Source organism: Papaver somniferum, unplaced genomic scaffold, assembly GCF_003573695.1.
Source record: "Papaver somniferum cultivar HN1 unplaced genomic scaffold, ASM357369v1 unplaced-scaffold_21, whole genome shotgun sequence".
Lineage (NCBI taxonomy): Eukaryota > Viridiplantae > Streptophyta > Magnoliopsida > Ranunculales > Papaveraceae > Papaver > Papaver somniferum.
The window spans coordinates 7,883,695-7,911,236 of record NW_020631041.1 but is presented as its reverse complement, the minus strand read 5'-3'; the positions used below and the strand labels follow the sequence as shown (position 1 = coordinate 7,911,236).

The 27,542-nt window shown below is 36.3% G+C and overlaps 2 protein-coding genes across 4 annotated transcripts in view; one reads left to right on the top strand and one right to left on the bottom strand.

Annotated features, from left to right (window-relative positions):
• The window catches only part of LOC113340217 (LEAF RUST 10 DISEASE-RESISTANCE LOCUS RECEPTOR-LIKE PROTEIN KINASE-like 2.2), a 59,010-nt gene extending 57,783 nt beyond the window's left edge, over positions 1-1,227 (bottom strand). For both annotated transcript variants that reach the window (XM_026585423.1, XM_026585424.1), the window contains exons 1-2: positions 426-1,227; positions 196-228 (exon numbers count right to left, since the gene is read on the bottom strand). In XM_026585423.1, the coding sequence (XP_026441208.1) occupies positions 196-228; positions 426-1,164 (772 nt within the window). In that variant the 5' untranslated portion in view covers positions 1,165-1,227. The remainder of the gene's footprint in view (positions 1-195; positions 229-425) is intronic.
• Positions 1,228-10,854: 9,627 nt separating this feature from the next.
• LOC113339398 (rust resistance kinase Lr10-like) lies at positions 10,855-13,875 on the top strand. 2 transcript variants are annotated; one of them, XM_026584681.1, is made up of 2 exons: positions 10,855-11,630; positions 12,550-13,875. In XM_026584681.1, exons 1-2 carry the CDS (start codon positions 10,904-10,906, stop codon positions 13,728-13,730), a joined length of 1,908 nt encoding a protein of 635 aa, XP_026440466.1. In that variant the 5' UTR covers positions 10,855-10,903; the 3' UTR covers positions 13,731-13,875. The 2 variants fall into 2 exon arrangements, with proteins under 2 accessions (XP_026440466.1, XP_026440467.1); XM_026584682.1 differs by having other exon boundaries at positions 11,477-11,630; positions 12,662-13,875.
• The last annotated feature ends 13,667 nt before the right edge of the window (positions 13,876-27,542 follow it).

The window sequence follows — 27,542 nt, the reverse complement described above, 5'->3', positions numbered from 1 at the left end:
CCGAAATGCTATCCGTAAAGTGTCCCGAATGACACATAATTATTGGACCCACCACCACAGAACTTTGCCCCTGTTAATCACTACAGCCGGTAGGGGCCCTGAATTTGTGTATATCGTTAATATAGTGGGGGATTTTTAATCGGTGAGTCTATCACTACTCTATTAAATACGATTGGATGGAAGGAGAGAACTTACAGCTGGGGATTGACAAAAATTTCTCGAGAAATCCTGCATTTATAAAAACAAAAAGAATATACAAACAAATTAGTGCACACAGTAAGTGTAGATTCGATTCTACCGTTCTAAGATTGGTCAGTGGGTTGCCGTTGATCCACTTATCCAATACATCATTCTCACAGCAAAGAACAATGTTGAGAAATGATGAGTGGATCAACAAAATATTAATTAAGTTCTGATTGACTTGCCTCTTCTATCTGGCTGATAATTGTCCGTCCAACAGATATCGAAGCCTTGCATCATCCGGTTATGAACTTCTCTATAAGAACCACCATAAGCATCCCTAAGATGTTTGGTTCGATTGGCTTCAGACATATAATCATCACTCTCATAGGGCATCATCCAAGACGTAACAAAAGTACTACATGAATTCTTAATTTCTGAAACCATTGGATTCAGGATTACATATGATGACATGTTAACAGGAACCTTGAGATAATAAGGTGGATAGTCCTCTATATCTGTTGAGCAGTTCAAGTACACTACCGCATCTTTTGTATTTGAATATCCATCATTATAAATCATGTTATCATTATTATCAGGGCCACTTAATACAACATTTCGTAATGAATGTCGAGGCAGTGAAGAATAGTTATCTTTTTGAAGACCTGGATCAATTATTCGAATACTTCCCTCTGTATAATTTATACCAGTGACATAGAACTTTTTCCCCTGAATAGAAGCGATAGTAGTTCTATTATTTTCACAAGTGAGTTGTGCCGAGGCTGGACGATTCGTGCAGTTCTGAGGATGGCCTTCCAAGGTGAAAGGGCACTGAATGTTATGCAAATCTCCGCAAGAAAAAACCGAAGAACCTTCATATATTATATGAGTAGATTGAAAACAAGATGAACAATTGCAGTTTGGAAGAATAAGAAAGATAATACCAAAGTATAATATGAAACGGGTGAGGAAGATAATTTTCATATTCTAAAAAGATTTATTAACTAAAATGAAGAGGTTCTTCGATCCTCTTCTTCTTTTGTTGTATGTTTTTATGAACTTTGCTTTTATGTGGAGGACATGACTGTCTGATTCATATATATCAATATATGTATGCCACATGCGTCACTCGTCCCTTATCCAATCTTCAGACGATCTCGTCATCTCCATAATTTAGCTGGTCAAGGAAATGACTTATTAAGTTTTTTGCTGACATGTTTAGAAGCAGGATTTCTTGACATGTTTAAAGAGACATTTTGTTGAAAATTTCGATAATAATGTATCAGCCATGAGGATGGCGCTTAGATGAGTTAATTGGAAATTTGGATATACCTTCTCATTTTGGGTACAAAATATTCTTAATAGGAATTTTTTAACTGTAGAAGCACTATCTACAACGATATTAATTTTTTAATATTTAATTTCTAATCATTTGTTTGGAAGCGAAATATTGATCTATGCATGGATACAAGTACAACAGTTAAGTGTAGCATTTGATGCTGACCTTTTATTTTGGTTTTCGGGTTATTTGGCGGAATGAATATTTTAATTTGATATACATTAGTTTTGTAGTTGCGAGAACTCTAACAACCACACCTTTTCTAAAATCTATGGAACAATCTAAGAAATCATCATAAGAATCCCAGGAACTTTCATTAAACCTTTCAATCAAATACAAAGTAACATGAAAATCCTAACTTGGGAAGCAAATAACCTTTCCCTCTCCTCAATATATTATCTAAACTCTCTAACAAGATCTCTCTTTTATAAAGACGCTTGGCTCCTTATATAGGAGTTTACATAGTGGAGGAAAGCTAATAAAGCCCCTTATTTCGGATCTGACGTGCGTCAATGTCGCATCAGAGTAATAGCATTGCCGCACGGTTTCTTTAACGCTGCATAGATCTTCACACTTTACTCGTGATCTGGTGATGTCATCCGGTTCGTCATTCCAGATAAGTTGTACGCGTTTGTGTTCGCTCGCTACCTATGGAGTTATTTTGCATACAAAATGAGTGTGCGGTATTTTGTACCCATATTTTGCCTCTTCTCATATCGCTCTTTTGGAAGAGAGTACGGTATGAGAAAACTCTAGCCCATTTTGCCGCACCAGTTCATCTTTTTGTATTCTTATTAATTACTCTTTTTTCAGATTCTATGCATATTAATCTACACGTGTTTTTTCCGCCACTTGCGATCTGTCACGCCTTTATTAACCGCCTCCTCATATCCATACGTTTCTAATCAATGCTTTGAGAGGAATATCTTGGTAATCGGGATAAAAATATTTTATTTACCATCAGACGCTTTTCTTTCTTTCTTTCTTTTTACTTATCTGTTTCAAGCTTTTCTTCTCCCTGCAATTTTTTGTTTTCTGCTGCTGCTCGTCTCTTTCTGTAATCTAACTTTCATTCTTCTCTGTCATTATTATTTACTCCGTACCTTCTTCTAGTTATACCACCAATCCTTTTTTCATCCTCTTTTTGACTCTACTCTTCATCATCTTCCCGATCATCTTGATCATCTTCAACTTTTGTCGCTTTATTTACATTCCTACTCTAAAAATGGTACTTAAACCAGGTTGGAAAAATGCTAAAAAATTTAAGACATTGAAAGCTGAATTCGATCATAGAGGCTTTACATTATCCGTTCCACTTGGATCATAACCCTCTTCTTCTCTTGAACCTAAATGGTTTTCGTCTGATCAATGGAATGCCCAGAAAGTTATCGTTTTGCTCGGGCAGCTGCTCGCGATCTTTCTATAACCCTCAAATTCCTTTATTCTATGAGCTTATATCTCATGCGAAGCTGTCGCGCGGTATATTCCAGTTGAGAGGCGATTTCATTAGGATTATGGTAGAATACGCCCGTCGTGCAGCCGGGTTAGTATCTCTTTATCCTGAATATGTAAGGAACCCAAACTTCGCACATAAAGAAATCAACAACCCTGCAGAATACACATTTGAGAACTTTTATCTTCATTATGATGTTTCCATTATGAAGAACGAATCATTCTATTGGGGTATTTGCTTAAAAAGGAAGGATGACATCGTAGAGGATAAGAGGATCATGCAAGATGTTGAATTCCATGATTCCTCAATAATACCGCTCGTAAATCGAAAGATACTCGTTGAACAGAGTATCTTGTTGTTTTGCTGGGCCCTTACATCACTGGAAGAAGTGCTGGTGGTTCATCTCTTTCTCTTCCTGCGAGGATTTCCTCTTACAATCCTTGGGATTTAAATGTCTCAATGAACATGATGTGGTATGCTATTTTTATTTTCATATTTCTATCCGTTTTATTTGTATTGTTCTTTCTTTCCTTTATTATTTCTTTTGATTTCAGGTTGCGAAGCTGAAAAAGAAAGCTAAAAACGCGTCTCATGCGTCACATTCTCGTGATAATGAAGTAAAAAAAACTCCCAACTTGAATTTTAACAATATTATTGCCTCTGTTTCTTATCTTTCATATGGTGTGTAGGTGAGAGTTGAGGACGCTGAGGATATTAATGATGATGCTTCTGTTTACGTTGGTGGTGGCATGCGTTCTCATGGAAAAGGAAAGGATAAAAAGACCACCTCCAAGAACTCTAAGAAGAGACAAATTTCTCCTCAGGATCCTCTCTACACTTACTCTTATGATGGTGCGTTACTTCCCCCCCTGAGAACTCCTCTTCTTCATCTCCGATGGGCGATTTGTCCAATATTTTTTCGGACACATTATGTGGTGTTGACAATCATTCATTGGGCCGCGTGTGCGAAGCAGTGGTAAAAATTTGTGACGCCCCCTCTTTGAGCCATGACTCTCTCCGTGGCGTTTCCTCCGCCTTGACTCCAAATTTCCAATTTGCATTTGGATCCTTGTTTAGTTTCTTTCTTATGTGTCAGTCTTCAAAACTAGTTTTATATGAGTTTGTGTCTCTTACTGATTATTTCGCTTATTCTTTGTTAATGCAGTGCGCTCTTATGTCCCATGCTGTCACTTCACACCTTCTTAGGAAACTACATTCTCTTGAAGCTGGAAAGTTTAAGCTTGAATCTGAAGTATTTACTTATAAGAATGATGTCACTTGGCTTCGTGAGATAAATGATCAATTGGTTGGTTCATAATTCTCTATTTCTTCCGCCTTCTTGCTCATGCGTTCTTTTCGCCCCTTTTTAATTGCTTGTTCTTGCAGAGATTTACAACTTAACTGACGAAGCAATTCATTATCCCGTTGATGATGAGATAGTTCTAGAGCATATCAACTCCTTCTTAAATAACATTGTTGATGTTGACATAGAAGCTCTTAATCCGGTGGAACTAAAGTCAAAATATGATTTTCTTAAAGTTGAGCATAGGATTATGTTGTCTAATAGCTTTAGGCATCGTTATAGTGAAGCCAAAGAAAGGGTTAAGATTTTATAAGAGAGGAATAATGCTTCATAAACTGAGAAGGATAACGTTTCTCTCAAAGGTGCGAAAGCTTTAAAGGAGTTTCACGAAGTGAATCTTCAAGTCCAAGTGGAAAGAGTTCAATCTATAAGCGAAAAGAACGCGCTTATAGAGCGAAATAATATAATTCGTTCTCGACTTCTTATATAAAGTGAGGTTGAGTTCGATTGGGCTGCTAGGGTTATTGATAATGCTAGGAATGATTTATTTACAAATGTTAGCTTAGAGTCTGATCATGCTGAATTGGTTAGATATATTATTTATGAAAAGAAGGTTGTTTACAATTCTATACTGTCTTCATTTTTATATTGTCGTATGTATTTAGTTTGTATGCGGCTTCAATCTTTTTATTTCCTTTCGCAGCTACTAAAAAGAAGCATCTTGAGGAGATTGAGAAATTGAAGGAGACGCTTTCCAATAGAAACGGTAAATGTCGTAGGCTCAAGAAGAAGTTAGTGACTATTGTCTCCAACTTAACTAACGATGCAATCCGTGTTCGTGATGCGTCTGTCAAGGAAGTCTGTTCTGATAATAATATTCTAATACTGGATTATAATTTTGCTGAAGTCTTAGATAATGAAGATGGATTTGAGATCTCTAGTAGTGAAGCAGAGAGTGAAGAATATAAAGAAACTGAAGATGAAGACAATGGTAACTCTGGAGCCGAAGAAAAAGGCAAAGATGACATGGGTGGGAAATAGTCGCATTTTCTGAAATTTATTCTGCTTTCTTCGCTTGTACAGTCCTACTCTTCATATTATGCACTCCTTGGTCATCCTTTGTACATTGGTATCCTTGTGACTTTTAATATTTGAATGTAGACTCTCTTTATTCAATGTATGATCTTGCTTCGATTCTCGCGTACTTTAGTCCTGCAATTTATCATTAATCGAAAGCAAAGTGTTCTTCCAGAGATAACAACACATAATATTTGTGTTTACATGTAACACGTGCATATATAATGTATAATATATGCGTGTGCGTGAATCTATCATATGGAGGAGAATAACATTCCTTCGTATGCTTGCATTCCCATTCTTGCCTTTGTTAGTCGTCGCCAGATGATTGAATTAGGCATATGTTGTTACTTGGAAAGTATCATCCATGTATTCGCATATATCTGTAATACATTTATGTATTATGTATGGATTATTTTTCTTCTACCTTTCTTCATGAATGTTTCTTTATTTTTACCTCAGTTACATCTTGTGCGATTACATTCGCGTCTTTACATCCTCTTGTGTGATTCTATAATTGCGCTAATCCATGAGCTTCTTTATTTCCTGCAAAACAATATTGATCTTAATTTTTCTCTCATGAGGTCTTACTGTGCCTCCCTAATTAGAGGTATTATTTTGCCTAAAGATATTATTTGTTATTGTGCGGGGAAATCGCAGGAAGTCTCTACACGTTTATATATCGGGCCATTGATTTCTCCTTATCATCTCTTGTATTATTTCCTCTGCAGGATGTATTGACGTGCAAATACGACAGACCTATGCTCTCCTTTGAGTCATAGCCCGATGATATTTACGTCTTTTGACACAATTCAGCTCCCTAATGTAGGGTTCCGTCCTTATATTCCCACTGACTTCCCCTTCAAGGAAGCTAGCCCGTACCGGGTTAGGGTAGGATCTTCTCATCCAGTGATATAACAATCAGTTATTTTCGCGGCCTCTTATCCCTATGCCAATATGGATTGTGGTTACAAAACCGCATCCTAAGTGGGGTTTCTTGAGGACCGAGTGCATCATAGTCAGGACTTATCAAGAGCGGTCAGGTACGCTCCAGACGTCCCATGCACTCTTAACTCAACTGTATACCTAGGCGCCCTGATCGAGTTTCTGCACTCCTTAGTAGAGAGCTTCTTAACTTAGTCTTTCAACTAATGCGCTCTACTGGATGGGCTTTTATTTCACCCTAAATCTCCATGACTCAGGCTCCAGCGTAGGTGTAGCTTTCACATGAGGTATGCTAATTTCTCAGTATTTTCCCAATTATGATGTCTGTTAGGTTTTATTTTTTCCTTTTGCTATTGTGCAAACTAAGGTGCACGCCACAATTGGATGCCTTACCTCTATAGAGGTTTTATTTTTATTGACTATTATTAATGTATTATTATTAGGTCTTATTTTTGCCTTTCTGTAATGTTTGATGTATATAGAGAAGAATATTTCATTTTCATTCATACGCTCGATTAGTACAATTCTGAATTATTCTTTCTTCATTTATTTTCTTACATAGTAACTACCTTTCATATCTGAAATTTCTTGTTTACTTCTTTCACTTTTTGTACTTCATTGAGTTCGCGTATATTCTCTAGTACACTTGTTCGCATGCGAACTATGTCTTCTTATGTGTTATATTTACCGCGTGGGCCATACCTCTTCAAGTATACTTGATTACAAATTTTTCCAACTTGTGTTTCTTCCTCATTTTCTATCAATTCATACAATCCATTAATTTCCGTCATCTTTCTTAATGAGAAATGTTCCGACCCATGCGTCCCTTGAATTTCCTTTTCCATTTTTCTGATATGGTGGTTCTTGTCTCAAAACCATTTTTCCTTCCTGCAGTTCGCAGTGATTGCCGCCTTGACAAAAGCCTTGCTTATTTCACTTTCCTTGTTCAGTGGTTGACGCACTTGTTGTATTTATTCTCTTGTGCAGTGATTGCCGCCTTGAGAAAAGCCTTGCTTATTTCACTTTCCTTGTTCACAACATCTACCATTAATCTCTCTCCGCGATTACCTTCTTGTATCTACTTGTTTAGATGTAGTTCGATCATTTTGTTATTATAATGATGATTCTAATGAGGATAATGTTGATGAAGAATCAGACACATATAGGCATAGTGATCAAGAATTTGTTACTCCAATTGAGCTTTACAATGATAATATTATTTCTAGTTCAAATCCAAATAATTTTAATAATTATTCACCTATTCAAAAGGAAGAGGATTTGAATGGAAGTATCCCCATTTTAGACGACGTAGTATTTCATTTTTATGAAGCCGATAATGGTTTAGAGGAACGATTTTATCCTGAGAATACTATTTTAGAGTCTAACGATTTAAAAACAATAATCTTAGAAAAGGAAGATGAAATCGTAGAGATGAGTGAGGATGCACTGCCCGATTATAACTTAGAAGAATCAATCGACCATTTTCAGGAATCTGATGACCTAGAAATTAGGGAGATTGTGACTAGTCTATGTAGAGACACTGAAAACTCTAAGTTTGGGGGTGATTATCATTCTCCATGTGCTTTAACTCTTAGAAAGGTCCCTCACTTGGGACTTGACATATGTGCCTCAACCATTGTGCCTTATTACTTTCATACTAGCTCTCCCGAACCTAATAATGTCCATGAAGAAGTTCAGTCGTTAGAAACCCATCATCTGGTTGATGTGGTTTACCCAGGCGATAATACCGAATTGACTTTGTTTTCCCACCAAATATTTTCCAACCAATTGTGGGAACATATAAGTTTAAGATGTGTCTATTATTAAATTTTGAGACTAAACCTAATTATTCTAGGATATTAGGATCGACACATTTGCTTAAGAATGACCATTATTATGGTCAACTATGTGAGTCAAATCTGATTGACTTAGAGGATCCCCAGTTATTCAGGTTACTTTTATGTGCTTCTGAATTCTTAGTTGAGTATTTCCAGACTCTACAACCTGACCTTCAGGATCATGCCTTTGAGGAAGTCCAGCCGATGAAAACCTTTTATCTAGACCAAGTTATAGAACTTGAACCTGAACCACAACTAGATATAGTTGCCTTGAGAAAGGCTATGTTCGGTATCTTCTTGGTCTGTTGCAGTTTCCTCTTCTTGTGGGTGACACTTTTTGATCCAGATGACCCAAAGTTATTCCGGCTATTACATTATGATTCTATGAGGTGACTAATTCTTTCCCATGTCTGGCTGAAGACTTTAAACTTAACACTTCTTGGGAGGTAACACATTTTTGTGCCACACGGTAATATTCTTCCTTATTTCTTTTACCTCAAGTGGTAATAGTTTCTCCTTGTTCATTTTTTTGATTTTATCTTTTGAACATTGAGGAAAATCTTAGATTTAAGTTTGGGGGTAAGGGAGAAATTTCTAGCGTCACATAATATCCGGTTAGCTAAGTTTACATAATGTTTCTCACCGAAAAGATAGAAATTAGAATTGCTAGGGATAACATTCTATTGAGACATTAGAGAAAAAGACATTGAGATCATTGAAATTCAGAAGAGAACTTGTTCCTGTTAGAGGGTAACAGGATGGACCTAACCATCCATGATGGAAAGGCAAGTAGGTCAGAAGGAAATGCCAGAAAGACAAAGCAACCTCACAATGTAGTCTTAGTTACTGGATTCCGACCCTCTCTCAGTAGAAACTTATCATCATCAACAAACAGAGCGACATCAAAATCTATGAAGAAAGTTGAAGACTTTTAAGGTTTAGAAGCAACAATAGAAAAATTCAAAAATCAAAGTTGAAGACTTTTACAAGAATTTATAAGAGCAAATGATATATGTTGTTGAAGTTCATGATACCAAGACATTACAAGTTGCGAAGATCCAAGTTCTAAAGTCCTTCTCTCATGGAAATTTAAATTTTTGTTTTATTTTCCATCACAAAAAAAAAAGAAGAAGTCATTATTACGTTCTATAATTAGCTTTTTGTTCAATAAGGGCATAGGGAAGTAGAAATTTATGAGGAAGTTTCTAACAAGAAATTAAGGAGGAGAAGAGTTAATTGTCAAGGTTCTACGCGGTTCGATAGTTTATCATCAACAGTTGAAGCCGAAGAAGACGTTGTTTCTACTGAGCACTATGAGAGAGTCGAAGAGAGATGCATATTGGTTGGTTTGTTAGTCCGCTTTCCATCTTGCAAAAGATCGTTCTAACACTGGTTCAACTCATCACACGTATTTATTCCAGCTGCGTAGAAGATGTCCCTCTCATATTTCTCTCTCTCCTAATCTTATCCAGCTGTAAAGCGGATGCATCTTACAATGTTTATCTAGCTGTGTAGCGGATATCTCTTTATCTAGCAGTGTTTCGGATGTGTCTCCCCTATTCTTGTTCAGCTTTAGAGCGGGCACCTTTAATTTCCCAGGAAATGCTAGTTACTTGGCGATAGGTTGATAATATCTATGTCCTCATAGCTCTTTGGATACTTGTGACCAATTAGAAGTCATGGTTTTGTGGATACACCTCTGGTAAACCCTCCCAAAATTAACTCAAGGACTAGCAAATAATAAGTTTGGGGGTATTAAATTTCTTCACATTGTAAATAATATTACCAAATTTAGTATGCATAGATGACCCTTCATTTATAACCTTCCAAGTTTCAAATTCTAAAAAGACCAAGGTGATATTTTTTTCATTGTGAATGAGAGTCATGAGATCAATCTAATAAGAAACTGAGCGAGGATCCATATACAATCTTATATATACACTATTCATACAAGATTGAACTATTATTTTTTAGAGTTTAAATAAAAATGAATTTGAATCAAATATTTTGATGATATGTTCTTCTTATTAAACTCCAGATTTCAATAAAAAAATGAACACAACTCGATGTAACAAACCTCACCATCTACTGATTTTCATTTCAGCCGTTATTTTTACCGATTATTTTTCAAAGTAGTAGACGATGGTCTTATTATACATCTCGGATTGTATGCTTATTTTTGAAAGTAATCTTGAGTTTAATAAAAGTAAAATATCATCAAAATATCAGTTTCAAATTCATTTTCATTTGGACTTTAAATTAAATTTGGTTCAATCTTTCGTGGATAGGATGCGTATATTATTTTCCATGGATCCTCTCTCTAAAATGTTTCACATGATATTTTGGGGCTGCATGACTAGAAGTATTTCTATGAAATATCATGAGATTGTGAAAAATTTAGATAAAGAATTTTTTCAGACGCAATAAATGTTAAAATGAATATCTCCTTTTATATATATATATATATATATTGTGGATACTTTTAACATGCAGGAGAAAAGGATTTTGTAGGAGAATCTAAAAAAGAAACTGAAAAAAACTCCCGCATCCTCGATAGAGGGTACAACTACTACAAATTGTCTGACCAACTCAACCGGAGGAATTATAATATTCTTGGAAGGGTAATAATGGCCATCTCCAAATACACCAGATAGACTCTGAACCAAGTGCTATTTATATATGGTCGTTATTGGGGTATCAAGCAGCTGTGTCTCCCTGTCTCATTTCTCTTCTAAGATTGAAAGAAAAACAATCAGACGATTCCTGATATGACAAGCATAAAATGGATATTCTCAGTTATCCATTTTATTATCATCCTTCAACTCACAACAGTAAGCAGCAGCAGCAAAGATGTATGTCGAAGTTTTTCATGTGGACACTTACAAATCCGGTTTCCATTTTACTTAAAGGATAGGCCGCAACATGACTACTGCGGATATTCTGGTTTCGAATTATCCTGCACAAAACATAAGAAAACAGAGATTGAGCTACCATTTTCAGGGGCATTCTATGTAAGAAACATCAACTATACATCACAAATTATGGAAATTTATGATCAAAACCGTTGCCTCCCAAAAAAATTTGGTATAGGTTTTAATCTCCTTGGTACTCCTTTCAAAATGCGAGAATATAAGAATTATACCATCTTCAAATGTTTGAGGGACGTGGAAGATAGCTATGGATATGATGATAAAAGAAGAATCATAGATTGTCTAAGTACTCCTAGTTGGAAGTACACAGTTATTGCACTCGATCAAGATATACCAACTGCACCCTATTTACCGAGCCATTGTGACGTAATGGCAGCTTCAGTTTCATGGCCAATAGGGCCCGGGTCTTCATACTATGCTGATATTTATAGTTTGAATCTGGGAAGTCTTACCATGAGGTGGGATCAGCCAAAAGAATGCGTTCGTTGTGAAATTGGTGGACGGATCTGCGGATACCAAAATCAGACCACTGGTCATCCCATTGAATGTTTCGAAAAACCCAAAGGTATTGCGTTCTTATTTCTCCGTTTTTATAACTGTTATTCAGTAATCACAACTCTAGACTTTCATTATTTGCTTATTTCAGATGAAAGTATAGATCCTTCGCCTTTAGATATTCTTTCCCTTTGGATTAATATAATCTTTATCATTAGAAACTATCAAAATAATCGATATCGATCGTATTAAGTTAGAGGAGTTATCATTGAAAATGCATCCTTCGATCGAGTGTATTTATTTAGGGATTCAGCAGTCAATTATCATTAGGAAATGTAGTCAACCAAATTTCTAACCTATCATCTTCTAAAGTAATGATCTTGTACTGATTCATTGTTGGAGTAGAATAACTGAATCCAATATCTCTTCGTCTTCATTACTTTGTTCAATTTCCCTCTGAAGAACAAGACATTCCCTTTGATCACAAATGTACATAAGTTAAGTTAATATCTTTAACACATCATTGACACATTCCATGTCCTCGAACAAAAAATTAAGAATCAAAATTAAGCTTAACAGAAAAATTAGTGTCGTGGTTATTCCCGTGAAGAACAAAATATAAAAAAAAATCTCGCTGAAATTGTTTCATTGAATTTCTCGTAACATTTATGTCTTGGGGATAGTTGGATAGATATTACCAAACAAAGAATATTAATTAGATGCGGTGCCTCTTGAAATTATCAACCATTCGATGGATAACATTTAACGGTTTAAATTTTTTGTTAAAATGGTTTATTAAAACGTTTTGTTCATGGATCCCAACCCGTTCATTCTTCTGGTACGTACAAATATATTTAGATTATTGGTATCGTGAATTACTCATTTTCATCGGCCCGTCCGTGGGTGTTGGTGTATGTTTACATGATGAACATATTAACAAGTTATAATATTAACCAATCAATTACAAATATTGGACATCGTTTTCGCAGAGGAACCACTAGGAATGAAGATAGCAGGACAGAAGATACCAATAAGTGTCAGTTTTGGAATATTTGTTTTTGTATTTTCCGGGATGATCATCGTACTCATAAAAATACGCAGAAAAGCAGATAAGGAAGAAAAAGAAAAGCAGTTGAAGATTGAACAGTTCTTGGAAATGAATGCTCTGAAGCCCACTAGATATAGTCATGCTGAAATAAAGAAGATGACCAACAAATATGAGACCAAATTAGGCCAAGGAGGATATGGGAGTGTATTCGAGGGCATGCTTACTAATGGTATACAAGTAGCAGTTAAAGTTCTCGACAATACAGAAGGAAGCAATAATGGAGAAGAATTTGTCAATGAAATTGCCACTATAGGTAGAATTCATCATCTAAATGTCGTGTGCCTCTTGGGATTCTGCGTTGAAGGATCTACTCGAGCTCTTATTTACGAATTTATGCCAAATAGTTCATTAGACAAATTCATATTTTCAACCGAAAAAGATAAGACGCTGGTAAAACTTGGTTGGGCAAAACTTCAAGAAATTGCTACCGGCATCGCTCATGGTATGGAATATCTTCACCAAGGTTGTGATCAGCGCATTCTACATTTCGATATCAAACCTCAAAATATCCTGCTAGATCACAACTTTACTCCGAAAATCTCCGACTTTGGTCTAGCAAAGCTATGTACCAAAGATACTTTTGTCACGGTTTCTATGGCTGCTGCTAGAGGAACAATGGGTTATATTGCCCCTGAAGTTTTCTCTAGAAACTTTGGTGCTGTATCGTACAAATCAGACGTGTATAGTTTTGGAATGTTGTTACTTGAAATGGTTGGAGGAAAGAAGAATACACAAATTAAAATGGAAACAGGGAATGATGAAGAATATTTCCCAGAATGGGTGTATAACCGTTTGAACCGTGGGGAGGATTTAGGAATTCAAGTTGAAGAAGAAGGTTTGGATATTGTAAAAAAATTAACAATGGTGGCACTCTGGTGTATTCAGTGGAACCCGATTGACCGTCCTTCTATGAATGGTGTCCTTCATATGCTAGAAGGGAATGCCCAAAGTTTGCTCATGGCACCTAACCCTTTCGCCTCGAGGACTTCAGTTTCAAGTACTTCAAGGGATAATCATACAAATGAGACTGAATTAACACCCATCTTAGAAGACTACGAGTGAAGATAATGCAATAAAACATATGTAATGCAACATTGTTTTCACTTTGAATAAATTATACCATTACATGTATACTGCAAATAGATTAAGATAATTTTTTGTAATCTGTTTGTCAAGTAATTGAAAGGTTACAAAATGTGGTATTGAATTTCTTTCCTTTTTCTTTTCTTTATAGAATCTGTTCTTCATTAATAATTACTGAACCGTGTCAAGTTTTCTCGAAAGGAGAGAAAATAACCACTACGGTAAATTCTCTATTTAAAATACCGAAAATGATATACGGCGCCATATATCATGGGGCCAGTGCATCCAATATTACGTGGAATTTAATTGAAATGACCCCGCAATAAATCCTCGCTTGGCAGTTAAGTGAAACATGTCCGGTATATGCACTCTTATCGAAAGCGCAATTGGGGAGATACCCAATTTAATTGGGGATATAGATACAAGACGAAAATGGTGTCCCAATAGCAGTTCTGGGTGATCCCCTATCTAATTATTTTTTTAATCCCTAATTTAGCCCTCATTAATCCTAATTAGTGATCAATGTTAATTAGTAAAAATGTTAATTATTTTTTATAAGATTAAGTTAGTGTTTTTATTTGATTTTGGGTGAGTGAGGTGAGAGTGGAAGGAGTGGGAAAAAATCTGGGAGAGAATTCTTTTTGTGAAAATGGATGATGATTGTGAATAGAGAATTGTTGCTAATGATAACAATTAACAATTGGAATTATATGATGAACCAAACCCTTGAATGATGATTTTTACGAGCAAGGAGAGTTTTTTGAAGAACCTACACAAGAAAGTAAACTTGCACAGCATACAAGTATCCACAACACACATGTAAAGCTGCTGAGATGTTGAAAATTTGATTTTTTTATTTGAACCCGCCATTTTTCAGCGAAAAATCCTATGTACCGACATGGAAAAATATGAATACAATGTCAGAATACCATATACCGGCATAGTATTCATAGAATGACAATGCCAGTACTACAATATCCCCCATTTTGAAGCCAAAACTGGCATAGAATTCAAACAAATAACTATGCCGATACTGCATGAAAAACATAAAGGAAGCAGTGCCTTCCAAAGTTAAATACCGGAATAGAAATATTAATTAAAAAGAATGTCGGAACTGCAAGTCTTCGCCGGAAGTGATGAAGATAATGCCGGAATTGATGAAGACCATGCCGGAAAATGGTGTCGGCATGGTTGGTAACTAACACTCAATGCCGTAACTAGGTGCCGACATGCTCAATAGAAATCTATCAATGCCGATACTCAAGTGATTTTTTTTTCAAGTTTCTGGATACTTTACATCGTGCGCCGTCATATAAATTCAAGCAACATACCATGCCGGTAGCAGTACCAGCATGCTCGAGAATTAATTAACTGCACCAGAAGGTCGAACACATCCGGGAGGGGCTACGCCCCCCCGTAACCCCCCCCCCCCCCCCCCCAGACCACATGCGTAAAATATAAATTTTGTACCGACATCGTATTCAACCTAAATTATATGCCAGTATTGATAACAAATTCCAAGGGTTTTCCAGTGTACTTAAAGTGGACTGCCGGCATACACGAATAAATTCAATTCAATGCCGTGACATACTACTGGCATTGAAGTCAACCTAAAATCAATGCCGGGACAAAACATACATATTCAGGTGATTCTGTAACTCAATACCGGCTTAGCATTTATACTAAAATCATTGCTGTAACTATCTATCGGCGTTGTCTTCAACCTAAATTCCTTGTCGTTACTTTGTACCGGCATTGTATTCATACAAATGTCAATGTCGGAAATCACTGAAACTCAGCTGTTTGAGTTAGGGTTCGCGATTCTAAGCTAAAACCACGGTTGTAAACTAGTTCAAAATCATTAACCTTCTCATAGAAGCCATGTTTACGAGAGGTTGGTTTCCGAGTTCTCATATTCTTCTTCTTCGACAATCCGATTGATTCTTTGTTGTTGTTTTTGTTGAACTATCGATTTTGAATTTGATTAGGCTTTTGATTTCTTTCGGGAGGCATAATTATAAATAGATTAGGGTAATTGGCGAAGAAATTTGTGAATCGACGATGAAGAAAATCAAAATTTTTTGGTTATTTGATGGTGTAAAAGGGGGATAAATGATTTGGTTATTTGATTTTAAGTTTTAGGGGAAAGAGTATTGTAGTCTTTTCATAATTTTTTAATTAACCAAAGGGTATTTTGGTATTTTCATAACAAATGGTCACCCATTAGCATCCACCTTTGGTTGGGGTGAAGGACTCAATACCCCCAATTAGATTCAATATCGTCCAATTAATTGTTCCTCTTATGCCTCTTATCCCACCATTAACTCTTATCCCTGATTCCATCCTTAACTCCAGAATTCCAATCAATGGTTTTCGAAATCATGTACGTATCCCATACTGGTTTTGTTTTGTGTTGTGTTGATGTATATATTATTAGACTTATGGTATATATACTCTATTTTAATCATTGATTGCGGATCTTTTGCCCCTCCGTTATTTTTCCGAATTTGTAAATATTATATTTTGTGTTGATGGAAATAGGATAATAGACTCTGTGGTATATATTACTCATTATATTTTTCAAAAATTTTCGATTTGTTTCTCCGATTTTATAAAGATTTTTGGTTGATTTTTTCTGGGTGATTATAATCAAAATCCTCCAGATTGAAGGAGTGAACGCTATAAAGAAGGTATGCCGGTGAGACGATCGCTACAAATCATGTCACACATAATAAAGATGACATGATAGAAGCGAGGAAACTGAGAATTTTTCAATAGGTCTATCAGATGGAAAGTCTGCCAACTCGGATAAAATTGGAACGAGTATCCTTCCTGGAGGTTTGAGGTTTGATAATGTTCTTTATGTGCCTCGGTTAACATGTAACTTAATCTCGGTCACTCAGATGATCGATGAGTATTTTTGCATTATGCAGTTTATTAATAGATTATGTGTCATACAGGACTAGTTGACGAGGAAGGTGATTGGAGTGAGTGAGAGACAAGATTGACTACATTTCTTCTGTGGTGTTTCTCTAGTTAAAGTGTTTGCAGTTAATGAAGATTTCTACGAGTTGTGGCACCAACATATGGGTCATCCTTCGGAAAAGGTTTTACGAAATACTTATAACTGCTTTTACGACTCAAAATTCGTAAAAACTAGTAGGCCGTTATGAAAAATGTAACGCTATGTTTCACAACAGAACATGGTCGTTACAACCCTGTTTTGTAACATGTAGTTTTTGTTTCCAATCGGCCAAAATTATGTAATGAGTTGGAGTCAATTATTCAAGAAAAATAATGCATATTGTGATAATTGTCAACGAGCAAAGAATCGTAGAATTAGTTTTCCTGCTAGTCAAAGTAAGGCTAGATGTTTATTTGAATTAGTTCATCTTAAATTGTGAGGGCCTTATAAGACACCTTCGTCTCGTGGATCTCATTATTTTTTAAATATTTGATGATTTTTCAATAGATATATGGATTTATTTGATCAAAGGTAAAATTGAAGTTGAATTGATATTTCTTAATTTTAGGTTTCACCTATTTGCCACCGCTACTTTTCCTATTTTCCACTCTCATTAATTGTCACCCCCACTTTTTCTATTTGCCACCCATATCCTTCTTCACATATCCTAAATAATACTCCTTTGACATTTTGTTTTCACACAAAAATGGAACCACCTCAATGACTTCAATTTTAGAAAACCCCAAATTACGAATCAATTTATCATCGGCACCTTCTTCTACTCCATCTATCCCACCGTTCTCCTACTCCATCTCTACCACCAAAACCAGTTTACAGAGATGCATCATAACTATGGTTCGCTTTATTAGTTTAGATGCATCACAAATAGGAGAAGAAAAAAAAACAAAATAGATAGATTTGCTTTATTAGTTTAGATTTTACATTCCAGTAGGTTAGGGTTTGATAATTTTTGCTTTGTTAGTTTATATTTTAACATGGCAGTTAAGGTTTGGTAACTTTGTTAAAAGTCGGATACTATGCGTGACTGATCGTTATTATGTTTGGTTTTTATGTTTGGCAAATAGGCGAAACCTAATTTTATTTCTCTTGTCAAATGTCAATTTGAGAAGGAAATCAAATATGAGAAATGATAAGTGCACTAAATTTAATTCTTTGTGTGAGTATTTTACGTCTAGTGGTATAAAATTTGAGACATTACACCACAATAAAATGGGAGAGTTGAGAGAAAGCATCAACATATAATGAATGGAGAAAAAACTTTGAGATTCCAAGATAATTTACTAATAAAATTCGAGGGGGGGGGAGTATGCATCGACTACATCTGTTACACCTAGTGTTTTTATCATGGCGCATGCTGAAAGATGCTTAATGGCTCGAGATGAAGCTTCATCCAAAGGTTCAGTTTCTTGGTAAGCAGTAGATTGACTTAAGGACAATATCGCGTCAAGATGACGCATTATGTTTGGCATTTGGATAAGGGAAAATCTCGAATCAAATAATGCATTAGGCTAGTTGATTAGGTGGCCTTAAGCTTGCAGCATAATCATTGCGCATTACGAAGGCTATTGGCCTAGATCCAATATCGAACAATCAATATGCATCTGGCTAGAGTGGGCTGGAATAGAGAATATTGCATAATCATCGTGAAATAAGACAGAACGAGTTTTGTGCAATCATTGTGCAACATACAGAACGAGTGTTGCGTAATCATTGTGCATCAGGCTAGAGAGGGCTGGCCGAATGAATATTGCGCAATCATTGTACGTGATCACAATTGTTTTACGTAATTGCAATCATTGTACGTAATCGCAATCATTGAACATGAATAGTGAAGCATGCATGTCAATATAGTCCCATTTCCATACTTGTAGAAATGTCAATAAGACATATATAGGGAGGGGTAGTGAGTTGAAGGTGCATTTGTGGACCATGCACCAAGTAACCTTCATAACTTAGCCGGAAGAGTATAAATGATGTGTAAGCCTCATTTATAGTTGAGTAGCGTTTCCAATGTGGCGTATGATGCGAAGGCATCACTATGCCATGTCCCAGACCTGATGATGCATAACCATTATGCATATTGGCGTAATGGCCTATACGGACGAGGCCATTACCATTATTTCTAGGCCACGTCCTTGCAAACACGTTTGACTTAAGTTTCCGGTCCCTTAAAGGATGAACTACGGTCTTTGCTTGATCCTTTTAGAGTAGGAAAGCGTATGTAGGAAGCCGCAATGAGTTGCAGCATTGCCGGTCCAACACTTTTCTCTCATATCATATATTTGAGAGATTATTGCGGCACGTAAGCTTCTCATATCATCTGGCTTGGTAGCTCGACACAGTAGATGATTGAGGCCAGACTTGGTGAGGCAGTTGAACGGTCACTTAGCTAGTTAGGAAATTCAGTGATGAATACCCTACGTTGAGACAATGCATGTAAGGTGCATTCGCTCTGACAAGAATTTTCCGGTCTGTCACAACATCATACTTGATTAATAGAACGCCAACGCATTTTATTGGATATAAGACTCCACACGAAATTATGCTTGGAATATTGCTTCCATATGATTAGTTGCGAGTGTTTGGGTGTTTGTTTTATGTGCATAATCAAAATAGTAAAGATGACAAATTTACAAGTCGAGAAAGGAGATGTATATTTCCCGAATACCCATTCAGTAAAATGGCATGACAAGTTAATAATCTGGACACAAAACAATTTTTAATGTCAAGAATGTTGATTTTTAAATATGGAGATTTTTTTTTTAAGATAAAATGTATTCGGGTACTGACAAAATAAGCAGCTTATGCTTATGTTCTGCAGAACTTCTAATTTTGTTATCTTAAGTTGATATATCTAAGTCCAAATCCATAGACCACATGCAGCTTATGCGGCTAAGAGATATGCATAATATTTTTTAGATGTTAGTGACTAGTTGATAACAGAGAATGGCAGTTTCCCTTGATGTCATCATCTTGACTCTATTCTTAAACATTTCTCAGTCCATTGCTCAACTTTACTTAGACATATCAATTCAGTAATGAAAAGTCTGTTTCAAAGAAATGAACAAAATGGGTATGAAAATCTGGTTGTGCCCTACTGCCTGACTACTTGTAAATTAACTTGAATCAATCAATAATGTTGATATAGGCGACAAAGCCTCCTTTAGTAATCAGGTATCGAAACCTGTGTGTGCAGGTCTTTGTTCCACTAAGCTTCACTTCAACTTGATAGGAACTGCATTGTTTTTCTTTAGTGTCACATGAAAAACTTTTATAATATCAAGTCAAGAAAGACAAACTGTTAGCCCAAAGGAAACATATCTTATCTGCTAACCCATTGTGAGGCCTCTTTACCATCATTGAGCACTTGGTACTTATGATTTAAAATTTCCACAGCTTGAAATTTTCTTTTTTAATCTTCAGAAGAGACTAGTCTCGGTTGATGTCATTGTTTGGGCTCTTGACCGTAGAATGTTCAAAGTCCTCGTCAAAATTTGCCTAGACTTGTCCTGCCGATTGTACTTGACCCCATTGCCTGCTCACCAGTGACTTATCCTTGTATCAATCAATAATGTTGATGTAGGCCGCAAATTCCCACTTTAGTAGGCAAGAATCGAGACTTGGCTCCAATAATACTACCAATCCCTTCGCCATCTTGAGTCTTGACTTGTCTCTTCTGTCTCTCTCTAAGTCTTGACTTGACTCTTCTGTCCAAGTCTTTCTTCAACTAAGCCCTAACCTCACTCTATAGGGACTGTATTGTATTTTCCTTCACGTGAATAATTTTGTTAAATTAATTAAAAATACACATGTTAACATTTGATTTATTCCCCATTAAAAGATGGCGTCATCAAAAACTTATCAAAAAAAAGAAAAGGTAATAGTTAGTCTACCGGGATTCAACCGCACCTCACATCTTTCGGTGGGATCCTTCCTGCTAACTCCAACGGGTTCTAGGGTCTTTTTCATGCGGGTTTTTTGGCGATTGAATCCCGCGATCAACATAGCATCACTGGGAAAAAAAGTGAGTAGTGATAATAAAAACTAGCTAGTCTCCCTTGGTGTCATCGTCTTGACTCTCGACCTTACGCATTTCAAAATCACCGCTTAACTGGGCTTAGACATGTCAACTAAGTTGGAAGGAATAGGAGGTTTTCGTCTCATCCGCATCCAATCCATTGCATTACGGATTTTAAATTTGGCATCCGCATCCAATCCATATCCAACGGATTTCCATCTAATGGATGCACGGATGGACGGATTGGATGCAGATAATCCAATGGATTTGTTTTAGTTAAATTTATAGTAAAGAAAATAAGCTGACACAAATGACTCCTTGACAAAACCTACATATCCTATATATGTAGAGAAATATAATATGCCATGTACAATGCAAATATCTTAAAAATTCCTAAATGATCCATAGTATTTTCTAGAAATATATAAATGCCCTTAATTTAACGGATATGGATGTCCAACGGATTTTCAAGGTTGCATCCGGGCCCGATCCGTTGTCCGTTGGATTTCAAAAATTCCATCCGCAACCAATCCATTAACAAACGGTCCGGGCATCCATCCACAAATGAACGGTTGGTCCCGGTTAAATCCGCGGATTACGGGTCAAATGCTCACCCCTAGGAAGGAAGGAAAGAAACAAAATGGGTATGAAAAATCTAACAGTACTAGATCCCACAGCCAGCTACTAGGATTAATAATACGGAAAATGGGTCAAATGTCCAAATATTCTTAGATCATAGTTTAAATGGACGAGTAAAAATTATTATGGGTGAAATGGACACCAATTTTTTTTTGGACAGGATGATACTGTTTACATCCTGTTTATTTTTAAAATTTTGGCAGAATGATAGTGGTTACATCCTGTCTATTTTTAAAATTTTGTCCATTTAAACAACATCAAATCTTACATGTCTTTTTCACCCAGAAATTTTGGATTTTGGTCTTTTTAACCAATTGATGTAGCCGACGAACCCTCCTTAATCAACTGTCAAGACTTGTCTCTACTGCATGCCTTTCTTCTACTGAACTCCAACTTCACTCGATAGGAAATGCATTGTATTTTCATGTTATGTCAATATTCTTCAGAAAATGTACACGAAATCGAACTCATTTCACCTCTACATATTCTAAGTATACGTGCTTTCATTTCCAACTAGTAAGAAGGATTTGTTATGCTCATTGTAGTCCACAAATCCCGAATCTTTCTTTCAGTTAAAATATCAACTAAGTAATAATAGTCTCGTTTGATGTCATAGTCTGGACTCTTGACCTTGGAATTTTCAAAGTCGTCGCTAAAATTTCCATAGACATGTCGATTGTACTTGATCACATTGCCTGCTCACTAGTGTCCTATCCTATAGGCCACAAATGAATACCCTCTTTAGTACGCAAGAATCAAGACTTGGCTACAATTATACTAGCAATTTCTATCTATACTCATCTCCTGATCTTGTGTAAGATTTTCTTCCATGAAACTCCAATTTTACTCTGTGGAAACTGCAAACTGCATTGTTGTTTTTATGTCCCATCTCTTTGAACGATTCCTAGTGCGTAACTTTCCATGCACTCGTTGTCATCTGATGAACAATTTTCTTGTTGCGTGTAATGAAGGGCTTGAAACTAATCAGGAAAATCAAACGGAACCTTCCAAAATGGAAATCCCCCACTTGATGCTTCCTGGAGAGAAAAGGAACAAGCGTAGTGACAGGTTCATGTATTCAACTTTGTCAGCTTCTTTGTCATAACATGAAATATCTACCTCAATGACAATTGTCTAAACTGCAAAATGACGATGAGATTCAGCTAGTTATTTCAAAATGAAGTTGGAAATTTAATCAGGAAAGAAAGAAAAATGTAAAAGCGTAACAACGAATTTAGGCCCAAGAGATTCAATCAAAACTAACTGAATCTCCAGTGACTATCAGGAAAGTCGAAATGTCTAAAACATTATCACGAAGAGAAAAATGTGGGCTTCTCTCACACTGCCTCTAAACAAGAACCAAAAATCATGCCTTTTAGGATTTTACGACTGCCAGTCCACGTTTAGATAATAAGAAACATTTGATACAAGGTTTGGACCATTTGGTACGTGAACTCCATTTAAAATTGTGCAAACTTTGAAGTGCTTTAAGTTTAAGGTCCGTTTTGCACGTTAAAAAATGGGAGTAACTGGAGAGGGTGCAGTGCAGCTAAGGGGTAATGTAGTTGGGCTTGCGTCGCTCATTGAGTTTCTGCTGTCACATATAGGCCTACCCGTTGACTATAGCCCAAAGGTGTCTTAGGAGGAATCATTTTTTGGGGACCGGCCTTTTTTTGGGACCATTCTTTTATTTTGGGTAAGACATTAGAAGTAAATCTAGATCATCCCTTATCTTAATATTTATTATAATATTTAAATTACCCTCCTTAATTTTCGGGTAATGATTAGTTAGTGTGATTAGTGAAATGATTTTTAATAAAGATTTGAGATTAAAAAATCAAATTTTTCAAAAGAGAAGTAGAATTATTGAGAGAGTAAATTTAGAGAAGATGAAGAAGAAAAGCATGGAAAATAAAAAGAAATTGAGTTCACTAATCTTGAGTATTCAAGTGATGATTCAATTGATGATATCACATCTGAATCTTCATCTCCTTCCTCTCCTAGAGAATTTGTTAATCTTCACAATGATCCGGATATGAGTTATTTCTTAGATGGTGATTGTATTCTTCCCCGAACTCAATCTCAAGATGAAAACGATGGATTTTACCAACGACAACCGTAGGAAGAGCATTTGGGTTATCAAGTATGCTTCAAACTTAGATAATGTTGGTTTAATTGCTCCAAACTTTCAGAAAAATGAAATTTTTTATGTAGATTTGGGCCAGTTTGGTTACCACATGTCAAGAACATGTAACCGTACACACTTGAAAGTGTAGTTCGGTTATGTTTTCCAACACGCAGGTTACCGAACTCGCTCGTTAATGGAGGTTTTTGGTCGTACAGTGTAATGTTCGGTTTTCCCGCAATATAATCGAATTTTAGGGTCTAGAAGTTCGGTTGTTTTGCAAACAATAACCAACCGAACTTTACGTGAAAATAAAATTTTACCAACTCTACATAGTTCGGTTGGTACGCAAATTTCATACCAACCAACTATCCAACCGAACTTTACGTTAAAAAAAATTATTCCAAGTGTAAGAAGTTCGGTTTGTTCGCAAACTTTTATCCAAAAGCGTATCTAACCGAACTCACCGATAAAAAAAAAACCAAACTGATAGGTAACCGAACTTTGAACTTAACAATTTATTTGGGTACATCTTGTGCGTTCGGTTATATATCAAATTGCTCAACCAACCGAACGTAAAGTTCGGTTATCGCTATAATATTTTCATGTTACCGAACTTGTTTGTGATGGCAATTGATGTTGTTACATTTCGTGTAGATTGAATGCCAACCTATACCGATGGATGATCAAACTTCTCCGGTTGGTATGTTGTTCGAAGATACATCCCATCACTATGTCAATGATTTGGTATTCGATGAACCTGTTGATGCGAAGAATTGGTCTAGAGAGCATGCCAAGAGAGCCATGTGCGTATTAGTTTTGAATGAAAAAGAAAACAAAACTCGTTTGAAATGACTTGTGAGAGAAGTCCGTTCAAGACAACGAGGAAGAGGAAGGGTTATGTGTATGAAGGAAATACGACGAGGAAGAACACAATGTGTTCAAAGAAAATTAAATGTCCGTTCAACCTAGTATTTAACAAGTGAAAAAAAAGGAATAGATGGGTTGTATCTATGGATAAGGTGGAAGGTCATCATAACCACCCTCGTCCGGAGGATCTTTAAGGACATTCAATGGCCGCAAGACTCACTCCTCAAGAAATGAAGAAAATAACTAAATATAAGAGAATGTGTATTTCACCACTTAACATGCTTCGCTTACTAAAGGATGATAACAAGGATAACGTATCATCGTTGTCCACCATTTACGTTTTTTTTTGGGCTCAAGAGAGAGGATACATGGTTCAAAAGAATGTAGGTCCGGAAGAAGAAATAACGCACCTCTTTATTGCACATCCGAAGAGTGTTCAATTGGATCAATGCTTCCATGAAGTTATCATAATGGATTGCACTTGAAATACTAACACATTGTTGGTCGTACATAGACGAAGTCACCGCTTACCATTGTTTTTTGTTTTCTAATAGATGAGCAAGAACCAAGTTATACTTGGGCGCTACAACAATTTAAGGCCACCTATCGAGATGATGATATCCCCGGGGATATATTGATGGACAATGAAGTATCATTAATGAACAGAATAGAGAGAGTGATCCCATTAGCACATAATATGCTTTGTAAGTTCCATATATGGTGTAATGTGATGAATCGGCGCAAGCCTCAACTTTGTCCACCAAAGAGGAAAGCATTTGAAGAGATTAGTCAGCTACCGGAAGATGAACAAGAGGACGCAAAAGAGAAATTCCATGAACAATACATTATAAATCATGTTAAATGGGTAGCTTTCTCCGGTGAATGGGAGTCATTGACTTGGTCTTTCACCGAAGAAGAGTATAATCTAAATCTTTCCGCATTAAGGAACATTGGTCTAGCCCCGAATATCCCAAGGAAATTGTAACGTATGTGGTTGATCAATGGTTGGACCCCACAAGGAGCGGTTCGTTTATACATTTACCAACCACTATAAACACTTTGGGAATCAAGCGACAAGTTTGGTAGAATAGGATCACCACCGGTTGAAGAAGAATTTTTTTGGAAGTGTCGATAATTTTGTGATTGTGTTTTACGCAATGGAGAATTACTTCAACCACGAGATTGATAGAATTAAAGAAAAATTTCAAAAAAGCCACATCATGAAGTACAAAAAGATTGTACAAAAGGATGGAACATCAAGAAAATGTAGGCCCTTAGGTTGTTCAAGGGACTCTATTATAATATTTCACATGCTTGCATTAAGAAGTTAATCGTAGGGGTGAATTTGATTGACATATGGGGAACCAAGCCGGACGAGGTGTGTGTGTGAAACATGATGAAGTCTATGGGATTCCCTTATCGCCATATGATAGTTAACTATGAACATGGCATAATCCCTTTAAGCGATCTAGATCCATATTGTCAACAATTAAGTTTTGTCCTCCAAAGGGCGATGTTGTATAAGAGTTTGGGGATAATGAAATGGAAAGAATAGTTATCGAGGTGTACCAGAACGTGAACAAACTCGAAAGGAAAATCTTTTGGAATGACCTGTGGCCAATCGTTTATCCGCACACTTCGGAGAATGTCCAATAGCCGAAAAAAGGAAAGGGCAAAGGTAGTCCAAGCACCAAAGAAACAAATAAACAAGTAAGACAATATGCAAAGGTGTTGGCTAAGAGGAAAAGTGAAATGACTCCTTTTACTAGAGATCCTTCGGGGCATGAGCATACCGCGGCAAAGTACTAAGAAGATACTAAGAAAAGGGGAAGGAATATTATTGAAATTGGCGAAACAAGTTAACGGGATATGAAGAAAAAAGGACCGATGTCACACTCATAACCAACTCCACCTACTCAATCGGATCCTAGCCAACCAAATCAACCAGATGTGAAGCTTAAGGCTCCAATATGACGCATCCAAGAAATGAGTAGACCAATATATGATATACCACCTCTTGTTGATAAAAGGTACTTGGAAGAGCTACCTCCTTACATTAGAACGTACGTCATATCCACCGATGACGTCCCTCCGGATGGTAATTGCGGTTTCCACGTTTTCATACAACAACGTAGGGCCTTCACTCAAGGTGCCACGCTATATAATAATAATCAAATCACTTATATCCGGTAAAGGTTGTTGATGAATCTAAAGGAGATACCGCAATTTTACAAGACAATGTTGTTCGATGGGGATGCTAGGCTCAATATTCAGTTTGTTAGGTATCAAATCCGTCTCCACGGGGGAAATCCAACCACAAGGGATCATTGGATGAGTATTCCGATATGTGGGCACTTAATCGTCGATGCATTCAATTGCGTGTTTCACTATTTCTAAAAAGGTGCTAGCTTCACATAAACTCCAAAAACAACCATATGTGTCAAGCAACTTAAACGTAAAAGAGTGGTGATTGTGTTGGTTAATAAGAACCATTTTATAGGCCTTCGGTTAGAAGACAATTGTCCATTGCCTCCTATATTTGGAAACTTTTATTGGCATGGATTTAACCCCGACACAATATTGGGTTGGTGCATTATGTATGAGCATAACATGGAGATGTGGAAAGCTTTGAAGGATTTCGAGAAAATTATACACGAAGGGTCAATTAGCCTCGAAGATGATTAAATGTACCATTAATTAAACTAAGTATGCTTTGAACATTATAGTATGAATTACAGATGGTATTTTTTGGAATTTGGTCTTATTTTTTGATATTATAGTGTAATCATGTATTCAGCAGGTAGCCGAACATATAATTAGGTGATATTCATGTATTTGAGATACCATCGAACAAGCAGTTCGGTTGTTTCCGCATAATTATACACAAACCGAACTCCCAGTTCGTTTTGTTCTATAACTTGCACAAACCGCCGAGCGTTTAGGTGGACGGAGCATTTAGACTACTTCGGGTGCTTAAAAGTTCTATAATTTAGTTAAAATTGAAAATCATAGAAAACCAAACAATTAAAACTTCAATAATTAATTACAATACAAAACCATCGTAAGGGTGATACTAAAGATAAAATTACATAACATTTAATGTCCGAAACGCGTTAGGAAAAAGTCTTTAAGGATGTGGAAATGATTTTCATA